At 35.4% G+C, this 14,387-nt stretch overlaps 1 protein-coding gene across 2 annotated transcripts in view; it reads right to left on the bottom strand.

The window, feature by feature from the left end:
* Positions 1-249: 249 nt before the first annotated feature.
* The window catches only part of TLCD4 (TLC domain containing 4), a 29,417-nt gene continuing 15,279 nt past the window's right edge, over positions 250-14,387 (bottom strand). For both annotated transcript variants that reach the window (XM_074876559.1, XM_074876558.1), the window contains exons 4-7: positions 13,975-14,033; positions 12,078-12,172; positions 9,865-9,938; positions 250-6,847 (exon numbers count right to left, since the gene is read on the bottom strand). In XM_074876559.1, the coding sequence (XP_074732660.1) occupies positions 6,532-6,847; positions 9,865-9,938; positions 12,078-12,172; positions 13,975-14,033 (544 nt within the window). In that variant the 3' untranslated portion in view covers positions 250-6,531. The remainder of the gene's footprint in view (positions 6,848-9,864; positions 9,939-12,077; positions 12,173-13,974; positions 14,034-14,387) is intronic.

Genomic DNA, 14,387 nt, shown 5'->3' with positions numbered 1-14,387 from the left:
CCCCAGTGATGTCCTACACAGAATTTCAGCCTTTAAAAGTCCAGCCACCTGAACAACAGTGAGGCTCAGACTTTATACTGCCTCACCACCTTTTTTCAAAATAAAAAAAGACACAGCATGAAATGTCAAGATAACCATATAAGCTAGTTGTTTCTGAACTGAACCCAAAGAAAATTGTTCTTTCATGATGCATTCATTATAGGTACATAAACTTTTACCATATTAAGAAAAAAAAATTCACAAATAAGAAACTGTGTTCCTTTCCTTTATTATGAAGTGCCGATACCTTGCATACAACATGCAATTTATTGCTTATTGACATTATTGCATATATCAAAGGAAAAAAAAAAATCAGCCAATATCATTTTATGCAAGCTCCTAAACTGCTCAATCAAAATATAGAAATGCTTTACAATATCACTGAAATGCAAACAAATAATTCAGAAATATTTTTATAATAAAAAGTAAATTTAAACCCCTAATACTTAATCATCTGCCTTACTAAGACTGATTACTTTTATCACCGACCTGAAGAATTGTTATATTGCATTTTAAAGTTCTTGTGCCATGATAAGGATTGCTATTTCAATTGGGCCACATTACCATTTGAATTTAATAATGCGATCCTGACATTTTGTGACAGTATTAGTATTTACTGCAAACCAGATTGTCAAAATTTACCAGAAATCAGTCCAGCAGAATTTATAGTTTTCATCCTTGCTGTGCACGAGTTAGATATATTTCTCAAGTTTCTTCTTAGACAGAAGATTATAGAAACATTTTTAAATTACAGATTCCATTACTTATGACTAACTTGTAACTCATTTGTTCCCAACAGTTTTTGTAATTTGGTTTTATATCAGGTTAGCTATGCTTACATGTTAAATTATTCTACGTATATAGGTATCTATCCATATTAAAGAAAACACTGTTTGGTATATGCATGCTAGAAACAAATCCAGGATATTTCGATGTGTGCATATTAAGTGTGCAAATTATATAGGTGAGCTCATGATTAGCCCTTTTCCTCCTTTCCCCCCATCATATGATGGATTTCTCTTGTGAAACTGGAATAGGGTTACAATAAGCAAAACCAATATATTTTGTATTGCATTCAAAATGTTATGTTCTGTATTACAGCCCAGTATTAATATTTAAATGTTTCTTTCAAACCAGGCAAGTTTTTTAAAATATCAAAATTTTAAAACTTGGAAGACAATTTACATGCAACATGTTCCACATGGGTGCAGATTCTCATATAGTTAAATATTTATAGGCTCATAAAAGCATGTCCTGCCCACAAGACAAGTACAATGTTTGACATCCCACACAGATTAAAATAAAGATACGCTAAAGAATATTTTATTTGCTTTTATATTTCAATTTCAATAAGTAGGAGGTTATAAATAGCACACTGAAATCATTATATGGTTGATACCAAGCCATGCTGAACTCTTCATAATTCACTCTCTTAAAGACATTTCCTTTACAACTAGATTAAAAATTTATATACATCATTATAATCAGACACCCCCTCCGTGCAGGACATCACACAATGAAACTGATCTCAGAAGTTTTGCCAAAATATTTCTTATACCAAACAATACCATTTATTCTTCATAGCTACCTTCCATTCTTTACTGAGCTATAAAGTGCTTGGTTATTATAAATAGAGCAAGAACATCAAAGGAGGTAGCTAGTAGAGATTTGTAAAGGATAAGAAACCTTACCAGGTATTACCACCTAAAAGTATGATTTGATGCTTAATCCCAGATCTCTAAACATCCCAAGCAGCATATCTTTCATCATCTCTACCATAAAAAGAACTTTCAAGTTGCTTTCAGAAAATCCTAAGACCTTCACCTGTCCATCAAAGAGATTTTACCTGGGTTTGGATGAATGTTCATAAATATTGATCACTATTTCCATTTGACTGCTGTCAGGATGTCGGCAATGAAATACTGTTCTTTTTCCAGCTGTCAAATATATTCCACAGATGGACTCCACCAGGAACAAATCCTTCCTCATGAAGTTCTTTGTAGCCAGATAATATGTTGTACAGTAGGCTGTTGTACAGTAAAGAGGGCTGCCCACACTTTTCAGAGTCTTCTACACTTGCATTTTTTCATCTGAAAATGCTAGTCCCTTTTTATTTGCTTTACTGATGACTCTCACCAGCAGCCAACACTGCACCTGATCCTAAGCTGGAGTAATTGTCAAGCAGCCCTTTATTTTCCTCTGAATGGCTCAGCAGAAGCATCACAAAACAATTTTACAAACTTCTCTATTAAATGATCTTTTATGGAAAGCTTGTATGTACATAAACACACACAAGTCCAGGAGAGAAAGTCCTTTTCATACAGCAACCAACAACTGACAACCCATCTTATACAGCTTGAAAATTTTGAAGTATAAAGTTTCATTCTCCACTGTGAACAGAGATATAGAAATACCTAAACCTTTCTGCTATGTATCAGTCTGCTGTTGTCCCAACCACAGCAGTAGGAAGACATCTGGATCCCTATAGTTGTGTTCTCAAAGTCTACTCCACCTCTCCTCTTTAAACCTGCTTGAACGCATTTACTCACTTGTGGAAGCTTTTACTCTTAGGTTAACGTTAGGTTCTGCAGTATGAGTAAACTTCTCCCATAATTTTCTAAGTAGAGATGGAAATAATTCTCTGGTTCCAGACACTGCAATTAATTTTTTATAAATTTTAATACAAAATTTGGAATTGTCAAGAGTTTATACATAAAGTCAGCTCCCCTCATTTTCCTGTGCATAGGGTATTTTCATTATTCTTTTTTAAGAAATTGAGTTATCAAATTATTGAGCTTACTTAAGATTGTATGTATTTATAGAGGTAGAGTAGGCTTCAGAGATGTAATTCTTACCACTGAAGAATGCGCACAGACAACCCATAAAGCATCTCCATCGTGTAAGGCTCTTGACTTCATTAAAAACCACTGGAACGCTCACCAAGAAAATGAGTATTTGAAGTACATTTCCTCTCTGCAAGTACCGCATCCACAAATCAATTATAAAAGCAAAACTTTACCTACCATGCCCCTGTAGTAGTTCTGAAAGTGGTACTTACTCTTGATGAAAAAGTAAAGCCATAAAAAAGGGAAACTTGCATTCCTACATACAGCCTTACTGGTACAAACAGACTCTCCCATGACCGTCGTGCTATTTTATGTCACCTGGTACTGAAGAATGTAAAAGAAAAAGGTATCTGAGCCATTTTTACAAGATTAACTTCTTGCATTTGGTTATGTCCATGGCAAAGACACCTGGCGACATACCAAGAGTCTGCTTTTACACTAGATGATGAATCTGTTAAAAATAGAAGTTTTATGCCACTAATAAAATAACATTACATTCTAAAGGTAGCATTTATTACGATGCTACTTATCATGCATTTTCTTTTTTTCATAAAAAAGCAGAGACACAAGCTTGCAACATTAGATTTCATCAATATTTCACCACAGTTTTAAAATTAATGAAGTGCAATTGAAAAATGGATGCTGCAGCTATCTAATTTGCTGTATTATAAGCTTTTAATGGCTGGTAAAAAGTGCCCTATACTAATGCATTCAGTACATCACAACTTTGCAGCCTGTTTACTACAGTCCTTGCTGAATACACTAGTGTTAATAACTGTTTTCATTAGAAAGTTGTATTCTGACATATAGTAGATGCATCAGGACATAACTAACACATTAAAAAAAGATACTAGAAAATTTAAACCTAATGCATTGCAAAATATTGTTTTAATTACACTAATTTTGTACAGCAATCCAAAATATTACATGTTTTAAAATAATTACCCACTGCCCTTCCATTCAGATTGTTGCCCAAAGTATATTATGCAGGGGTTTGGTTTTTTTACAGTGTAGTTTTAGCATAATTTTATTCTAGCTTGACTTTTTTTTTCTCCTCTCAGACACATCTATCTAGAAGTGAAGGAGATGGACCATTTTAATAAATGTTCTCCATTGAAAACAAAAAATTTAAAATACTGAAATAGTAAAGATCAATGCTAAGAAGGGGTGAATTTCAAAAAGTTTTCATGAGTTATCACCTTAAGAGTTGTTCCAAATAATCTTCCTTATCAATCTTTTTTTCATCCTACTTTCCAAGTAACAAAGGCAGACTTCTACTTTCAAACATATTCTCCAAAATGATGGAATTTACTCAATTTAAAATTTATTTTAGAAAGGAACAAGCTATTACAAAATAATTCCCTGATCTAGTGACTTTAAAAGCACAAGTATTTCATGTACACCTTTAAAACATAAAGGTGATAGAAACACAGAGCCTTTGTACATAGCCTAGATTTTGCATTCGATACACTGAAATCACTATTTTAAAAGATACCAGGTTCTGCAAATTAGTATAAAAGGGAGTCTTGTTTCTTTCAGCAAAGCAGGTCACAGGATCAGCTGTTAAAGACTATGGATTTACTGATACCCAAATAAGGTACTGCGCTCTCTCAAATCATACAGGTAAACAGATCAACTGCCAACTTTCCCAAGGCATAAACAGATCTTTTGTCTGCAGGCTTGTGAAGTATTAATAAGCATGGTATCCAAAAAATAGAAGTATTAACAATCCTTGATAGCTCCCTTAACAAGGCAGGATTGGGAAACAGTTTTGGAGAAAAGCCTGCCTAGTTAAACAGTGGAACTAGGCTTATAAAAGTGCATATTATGCTAGCCTAAACAATACTCCCTGACATCATTTTAACTGGGGAACTAAACTCATCGCAGCTGCCTTTGTTATAAGGCATTTCAGCCTACACAGTCCTCTTGGAGCCTTACAGACAGCCGATCCCTGGAAGAGGGGAATGCTGTGTCCCTCACCCAAGAGCACAGTATTGGGCACTCACACCTCCAACTACAGAGGGGAGAGTTCATGTCACCCAGCTTTGTTAGAGGGAACAGGACAAGAGAAAAACTAATTACCCTACACAGAGTAAGTATTCTATCTTTTTGTTTAAAAATAAATTGCTTAAACAGTCTGCTACAGTAACTGGGATGTGCACTAAAGTACTAAGTGAAAATGGATACTTTTAGCACATCTTACCAGAAGATATAACAAGCAATGTCAAAAAACAAACAAAACCAAAAAAACAACCACACCAAAAAAGCCCCACACCGAGGAAAAAAACAGAAGTTAATCAGTCCCAATTCAGATATGGTTTAAAGTAAGTAAAACAAAACCGAACTACACACAAATAGAGCTCTCAAAAATCATTTTAAAAATAAAACAAAACCCAGAATTGCTTCAAATTGTATTATAAATTAGATTCTAGACTATTCCTACGTGGTAAGATTCCTCTCTGATGCCCTCCAAACCTTTAAGCTTGCAGAAGAAGGAACAGAGTACCTATTGAAAAATACACAGTTTGAAAAAATAAAATGTGTGCCTACAGAAGTGAACTGTCATTCTACAGAACTACCGTGTAGCTTTACAGAAGTTTGGCACAGTTAATTCAAGAATGTTTTCAGTTAACACCTCAGATTTCTCATGTGATTAACAAGGAAAATGTGACAAAAAACCTCAACACTTCATATCAAAAGGGTCATTTCTGTGATAAAGTATTACTGTAAGTTACACGTCACATATAGAGATGAAATTAATCTCTTTACAATTAAACGTCACATCCAAATAGCCAAGGGTTAAAAATACTGAGGAGAGTTGTAGCACTTCTCAAAGGTAGCAGCAGCAAAGGAAAAAAACACTCCAGTAAGAATTATGCTGTTTCCACACATCATTTACCATACTAATTTATGAAAAAAATTCCACGGGTAATTTAGAAGATATACTATTGCATGTAGTCTAACACAGCAAAAGTGAATCCTTCCCATCAAGATCAGAGAATTTTAACAATTATTAAGATATTCTGTAGTCTTATAATACAGCATTTTAGATAAAATTATTTCATAAATTTCCCAAAATGGTTTGCATTCATATAAGGCAGAACAAAAAAGCGGTAAAAGACTTCACAGAATCAAAGCTACATTTTTAGCTTGTCTTGCAAAAATTAAAAAGTTGTCAAGAATGAAATCTTGATTGTTGTTCCTAGAGGAAAACATAGAAACGTGCCAGGAAACTGCACCATATCAGGAGTTTGGGGAGTTTTTCTGTTTTCTAAAAAAAGAGATGTCAGTATTCACTGGATTTATAAAACACATTAATCTGAGAAACCTGAGTGAAACACTTCGAACACACTGGTGGACAACAAGCAAATAACCAGTCTGCTCCTCTCTAATTCCAGTAGCTTGTAACTGCTTAGAACAGACACGTGGAACTCATTTGTGTGAGCTTTTGCTTCTATTCCTCAGTGGACAGGATCCGTAAAGCGTGGCCCTGGGTGTGCAGGCAGTGTGGCTAGGGAAAGAGTAAGGTCAGTATAGAGGTAATATCTTGTTTCCTTAAAAGGAGCATTCCATGTTAAAAATGTGCACTGTTTCAGTGAATCCAAACTATTTTCATAGCAGAAATTTCATTTTATGCATATGATTTCTAGTCAGATTTTCCATTTCTATGAGTTTTGGCTTCCTCCTGTCCAATAAGACAAATGACTTTGTAGCATCCTTTTGCAATTTTGACCATCCACATCACATTCATAACATCCAAGACAACACTTGAGATAATCCAGGCGCTCTGGGCTGCAAATCCTAATCTCTGGAAAGCCTCTGTTCCAAATGAAGAAATGACATGGCTGTAATATATAGGCATGACGGCAATCCTCACCACGAAGAACACAATTGTCATCAGCACACCATTGATGATGTTGGCCTTTGAAGATTTGGGATATCCCAGTATTTCAAAAAACCACCTGTAAAAGAAGTGTTCACAGATACCAGGCAGACTTGAACCCATCTCATTAAAAACAATTTTATTTCATTTTTTAAAAAAATTAATAATTTCATTTGTTGATTGCTCCTACACCCTTATCATTTCTAAATTATTGCACTCTGTCTTGGTTTAGTTGCAAATTCTTCTGATTGGCTGCATTTTTTTTTCCCCACTTAAGCAGTGTGTGATATCCAGTACATTGCAGAATAACATGTAGAAAATCCTGATTTGAATTTTAAACCAGTTGACAACCACTGTGCACTTCAGTGACTATTGCATAATACACTATAATTCAAATTCTTTTAAAATGATAAATACAAATTTATTAGTTGTTACTATAGTTTGCACCAGCAGTCAACTAAAATTGTATTAGTTTACCTGAACGCAATTCTAGCATTGTATTTGGATACGGAAATCTAGATAGAGCTCTAATTTCCAGTTTCTCAGATCTGGGATTTTCTGACTGGTTCTGTTCAGCCGGAAAACAGAACTTCAGAATGAGGCACTGTAAATGGCACTGGACCATGTCACATCTAGCATGTTATGCAATGAAAAAGAAATCTAAAAACCCCCTCTCCCACTACTACTACCAGGTCATAAGCAGTCTTTTAAAAAAAAAAAAACCAAAACATTCTTGCATATTAATTCCTTAGTAGACAGGCAATAACTTATCTATTGCCTAGCACACAGAACCTGTGGGTTGAATTCCTAGAAAAAGGAACAACAACCTCCTGTAATTCTTTATCATTCACACTTAAACCAGAATAAACACAAGAAAAATTTGTTCAACAATGGCAGGTTAAAGACAGGACCAGAGGAACATTATTTATATCACTGTATTCAAGATGGGAGACAGGGAGGGGAAGTGGAATAATGAGTTTATTTCCAAGAATATATGAGGGTAAAACTATTTAACAAAATAACAGTTCTAAAATGGGTTTTTTAAGTAGTTTTTAATTTAATTACCTACAGATTACAACCTACGTAATTATGGATATACTAAAACAATTTGCCAGACATCCACCTTTAACAGAAATACTCCAGGAATTCATTAAGAGTGCAACTGAGACAATTAAAATCCAGGCACTCGAGGTGGCAGTCCAGCCTAGAAGCAGGATACCTCAACACAGAAATACTTACTGGGATGATGGAGAGGGACCTGATATATTTGGTCAGACTAGCAATCAGAGCCTGTACTTTCACTGATATATACAATGCAGATTCCAAAAGTAATATAAAAAAGGTTTTTAAATATACTGCAATATGCCAATATAGGTAACTGGACATCTGTTTAGCAACATCCCTCTCCCAGCAAATTCCAAAAAATAAAGTCAGTAAATCACAGTTATCATTGCAATTCTACCCACCACAGTTCATAATTAATTACATAAATCCTGACAGTAACATTAAAAGATCTAAACGCTTGGCATGGAGACAACCTCCAATTAGATATCCCTAACAACACAGACAGGAAATACACAGACAGGTCTGAGATTAAAATACCATTTTATATTTTAATAATAGCTCTTTTGGTAATACTAAGAATGCAAACAAGAAACGTAATGTAAGTCTTATCATTATCCACTACTTACTATCTTAAGGGTCTGGTTCTCTTCAAATTTAATGAAAAAAAAAAACCAAAAAGAAAACCATTCATGCACTGAGATGACATCCCTTAGTGCAAGGGACTTTATTATATCCTACAGTGATTTCTGTTTTTCTAAGAAAACAGTAAATGTCAGTATTCAAAGACACATGATCTCACCATAGGCATTTTAAAAGTATAACATATATTACTTTTAGTAGCCAGATGTATCATGATATTTCCTAATGCCACAGTCTGAAAGGTAAGCATCGATATAGGTACCACTTAACCCAGAATGAAATCCTATCATGGTAGAAGTCAGTTGAGAGAATGGCCATTCTCTAGGACATGAATTTCAATATAGAAACCTAGGTTGTAATACCATCTTTTTTCATTTTCTTACTTTCCTCTACCTTGTATTACTATAACAAGTAAAGAAGTGTTTATTTACTCCTCAGTTTCTCTGTGCACATGGAAGACAGGCTACATTAAATTATAGTGTCCCATTCAACTGCACTTGCAACCTCTGGAGAGCTCCATTATCCCACCCTGCCCTCCTGTAAGTTGAATTTGCCAAGCTAATGTTCGAAAGGGATCTCAGCACAATCTTTTTTATTCTTAGAGATCTGAAGAATGCTACAGTCTCATTAAATATTTCAGAGCTTACAGTCACAATTTCTGATACAGCAGCAGTTCTAGTAGCAACACCATAACCAGAAGCCATGGCAGGCTTCCACTTTCACTAAGCTCTGCAAAAGAGCCTTCTGCCACTTTCTTCACTGATCACAAGTGTGAAGATTAACCATTCCAGATATATTTAGATGCTTTACTATTTTTCTAACTTAATTCTGGAAATTATTTTGAGCACTTATTTTTGAAAGTAAATATAGAATATAAATTTATAGTATTCTATCTATTTATATGCATATATTAATATTGATCTATGTACGTGCAGTACTGCAAAATAAACTTCAAATTATATAGGGCAATGCAATTCTGTTCTAGGATTCTGATGACAACGTTAACTTTTCCTGGTCCATGATACTAACAAAAATCCCTATTGAAAATGATGGCTTTATAATAATAATTAAACGACCATACAAAGGCTAGCAAACAATATTATATTTGTGAACTTTTTTGTTCAGTAGTTTCATAAAAATCTGGCCTTTCGTATGAACGCTGGTCTACTCTAAAAAGGAACTCGGGGTGAATACATTAGTTACACTGTTGCAGCTATAGCAGCAAAAAGTTTTCATAGCAAAAAAGGTTTCTACATAGTAATCCTTACTTCAATACATATAAATTCCCTTTCAGCAGACATTTAACAACAAAAAAAAACCTTCTTAAGTGACAGAAATAATAATAGAGATTAAAATTTAAAAGAACTATGCAAAAATTCCCTAACCACTTACCGCTGGTTGACAAAAGGAGTGGAGAACTCTGCAAGCAGACGGAAGTTTCCAAAATAAGCCAACAGACCTTTACTCTGGTTAGCAAAACAAAACAGACATACAAAAATCAATCAAGATTTCACATCTACATTGTTAAAACCTTTAAGTACACACAGAATAATACAACATCTCAACTTCTTTATTAAAACTGATAGTAAGCAAGTTTGCCAGCTGGGGCAAACTTCCTTACAATTTCAAAATGAGGTTTACTACAAAAGCTGCAATTGTCCTTCAGTAGTTTCTTACTTTAAATAAATCTTTAAAAGACTTACAGTAGAGTGGCCATGGAAAGCTAGCTAGACTGGCAGAAGTAGTCATAGGTTATAATTATAATGATACTATTACTGTCTAAGAGGATTAGAAACATTTTGGATTTCTCAGTATTTAAACAAGCTCAAACAGAAACACTGTAAGCTAAAGAAAAATGTCCCTGAATTATTTTAGGAACATAAGTTGCCAAAGTGATGATGAATTCACAGCTCTTACTTGGCAGCAGAAAGGGCACACGAAGCCCTTTCTTCTCTCCTCCCCACTGCAGGGGAAACCCTTTCCACTAGCTCTGTTGCAGTCCCTGCCATGCCCTGTGGGTTGGAAGAAGAGCACATCTTCTCCGTGCCAGTATCCAGGTAACTGTGTGGTACATTTACACTGATACATGTTGTAACTGAGCACTTTCCTCCAAGTGACGAAGTAGAGCATATTCTCTGCCATATCGTTTGGTTGTGCTGGAAATAGTATCCCATTACACAATGGCTGGGTAAGCAGCAGTTTGCAGATGTAGAGATAAGAAGATTTCAGTAGGTCTCCTGAACAACCTACAGAGTGTGTGTCACGATTCCTCTTTCCCCCACCGAATGTGCTAATACCCACTACCTCAGGCATTTCATGTCAGTTTGCACTACAAACAGAAAATCTGCGTTCTTAATCAAATTCTCTCTTATCTTCAAGAGCAATTTTTGAAATAAGATACTTATACGTAACTTTCTCTGAAGATAAGAGAATGAGAGTAACACAGAGACGTCCAAGGGCAGAGCTGTATCCAAATAGTAATAACTGCTTTAAAAGAAGTTCACACTAACACTACACTATTTACTCCAGAAAAACTAATGAATCCTCTGCATCGGGAATTAGACTTGGTAGTGGTATTTTCATTTCTCTAATATTCAGCTCTAATTCACTTTCATCCATGATAATATTAGTAGATCTAATTGTCTTCAACCTGAAACAGAGTATTTACTTGTCAGTGTACTTCATCCCCTTTAAACCATTACATGGGAAATCTGACAGTAATCTGGCATCTAAACACTTTTATTATTGTAAGCCTGGGATTCACACAGTAGGCAGGGATAGAAATGTGGTAAATGAAGTAAATTGTATTTTATAAGATTTCTTTATTTACTGAATGAGCTTTTCAGAAGAAATTCAGGAGCATTATTCTGGAGGTCAATGGGATTTCTACCAAGTCACATGGGCATCTTTGAGAAATTCCAGCAGCAGCAGAGTAACTAAGTTAGTCTTTATCCTAGAACAGTGTCCCTCTCTTTCCCTTTTCCCTTCAATATACATATGCCACAGATATTTATAGATATATACAATTAATCACCCACTGTTTTCCCACCCAAGTAACATTAAACAAGAAGTCTCAGAGGATCAGTTTGTGTCATAACAATTTTTTTTTAAAAAGGAATGAGAAAAAAAACACCCTAGAAAAAACACACCCAGCTGATTGTCATACATTCACCAGAGTAAATCACTGACATATGGCCTTGCAAATACAACCACAAGCAGAACATAACCACTTGAAACTACTTCCAACTTCCCACCTACATATTCAGACTTGTGGTTTTATTTTAAACCCTTTCTATAACCCATGTGAAAAGCTCCCCTGTCAAAGTCTCTCTACAGCAAAAACTGAGAAGAGTTTTAATTTCAGCAGTTGAATAAGTTACAGATTTTTGTTGAAGGACTGTTACATTGAAAAGGCATGCACTTACCACAAATGACTGATAAAACCATTTAGAAAGTAATGATGATTGAAAATATAAATAGGCCTTTCACAAAGCTAATACACCAACCAATGAAGAATTTTTTTAAACACTAAGCAAATGACATCTATAAAAGCATTGTCTTTAATCTCATCTGCTTGTTACGTTACTGAAAAATACAGCACTCACCAGTACAAAATAGTAAGCATACAGAGCTGCCAAGTGATGTATTACAAAAAATTTGTCACCAATTGCCTTCCAGTAGTAAATAATAAGCAACAAATCTACAAGAGAAAACAAACAATAATAAAGAACAATTTACACTACCATTGACCTCAAAACAGTGTTTCTCTAAGTTTTAGAGGTATAAATGCCAACTTAAGGCATCAATAGAAACTCTCTGAATTAATTATCTCTGAAGAAAACATCTTTATCCTAAACACTTTAGTCAAAGCATTAAGCACAGTATTCTTCCAACAGTTGCCATAAATTACTACCTTCCACATCAATGGAAGTACAAAAGCAATAGCTTTAGCGAAATATTTTGGAAGGAAAAAGTGAATCCCAAATCTCATGGCAAGGTGGGGGTGGGCCTACAGGGGGCCTAGCCAATATACAAATACATGTAATAAAGGCAGGGTTCTATTACGGGGAACCTCTGAATCAAAAAGTAGTTATATTAGCAAATAGTTATTAGCAAGCATTTACCAAAAGTATTTTGCAAGGGGCACTTGGAATTAGAAGCATGTTTGTTTAATCAGAATTTTCCAATGACTGCAAAGTGATATAGTGGACCTAAGTTAATGTTATAAGGAAAGCTTTGACAGAAAAGTTCTTTCTTCTCCCATGACAGTCTGAGATTTCATAATATTTTAGCTTCTGTACTGGAACAAGCAATTTCTGCCCCTACTTCATCCAAATGAGTACTTTGGACTGGACTGTTACTGACCAAGGTTCCAAATCAAAGACTTTACCCTTGTGTCTCTTGTATCTCCAGTGAGTACCTTGATCTCTTCTGTATTAGCTGTCCTCAAGCAGGACTCTATATCATCTGACATAGCCGCTCCACTTCCTATCAATAATTAAACATTAACTATATAAGGAAGTGAGAGAGAATGAGTGGCCAGGTTCAGGTCTCTGTTCAAAGGCATTCATTAATTCATAATGAAAGTCTAATGCATAATTATTCAAAAACAGATGCCAATGAATTTAAACATGGGAGCTGAAGTTCTTACAGGAAAAACAGAGACTTAAACTAACCCACAGTTTAACTGAGTATGCTGATCACCAGATTATCAGTTCCACTGGGGTGAAAAATCTAGTCTGAGAGATAATCAAGTCCACGGTCCCGTCTCTGATCAGAGACTCCATCCTAACATGAGAAGTCTTCCCTGAAAATAGTTCAAGTCACAACAAGTTTCTGCTTTGATCAGTCAGTATTATCCACACACACCATAAAAGAAAGCTCCAAAGCATTCTGTAGCAAAATTCCCATGTCAATTTTAGTTGACAGTAGGTAATTAAGAACACAAAACATATGTAGGGGTAAGTGCCATACCAAGAAAATAATTAAACATTTCCATGTTTTATACATGAATAAATTTTGGCTTGAAGTGAGACTAAAAGGGGGCAGGCAGGATCCTATGGCATCATTTGCTTCAGCTTGTACTGAGGGTTACTAAAATTCTTCTGCCAGCATTCTGAGGTCACAGGAAGAAACATATGATAAAAGAGCTACAAGTTATAGACACCCTGAAGGGAGTGAAGGACACTGATTTAATACCTTCTCAACTGGCTGAAGGACAAAACTGAGCTGGAGTTGGTGGTTGTGTATCAAACCACCATAAAGCCACACCGTGGCATTTCCTCAGTGCTTGGGGAGATATCATTCCATCTTTCACATCCACTGACAAGATCCTACGATTTCACCACAACCCACAACTCCACTAGCAATTTAAAAGCCACAGTAGAAACAGTATTGTATACACATATCACATCTCCAGCATAGTGGCTCAGTATAAACATATAGGCATAGTGACTCAATATAAATATACAGCTGCATGTTATATATGCGTTGCGTAATTACCAGAAATGAGGTAGCCTGTGGTAATAGCAATATTCAGTCTCACAATTGAAGGGTCACCCCTGTAAACATACCAAAAATACACAGTTACAGCCTTTATAACAAGGTAATTTGCAAAGGACATACACATATCAAACACAATGTCCATCCGGTCACCTTATTCTCAGCGAGATTTGGTTAAGGAAGATCCTAGTCATTAAAGTGGATTCCTTTTCCACACAGATATAAGACATCTACTAACTACCCTAATCAGGACTACCCCCTGCTTTGAGGTAAAGACTGCCCCAAGAGCCTTGCTAGAGACTAGAACTGAAATACAGCAAGTACCCTGAGCTGACTTCTCCGGAATCAGAGGATAAAAGAGAACAGCCCAGGAAGTGTCTCTTAGCACTTTAAATGACACTCTGTGTCTCCAT

Source organism: Strix uralensis, chromosome 8 (genome assembly GCF_047716275.1).
Source record: "Strix uralensis isolate ZFMK-TIS-50842 chromosome 8, bStrUra1, whole genome shotgun sequence".
Taxonomy (NCBI): Eukaryota; Metazoa; Chordata; class Aves; order Strigiformes; family Strigidae; genus Strix; species Strix uralensis.
Note: the sequence above shows the minus strand (reverse complement) of the source record. Positions and strands in the feature narration are given on the sequence as shown.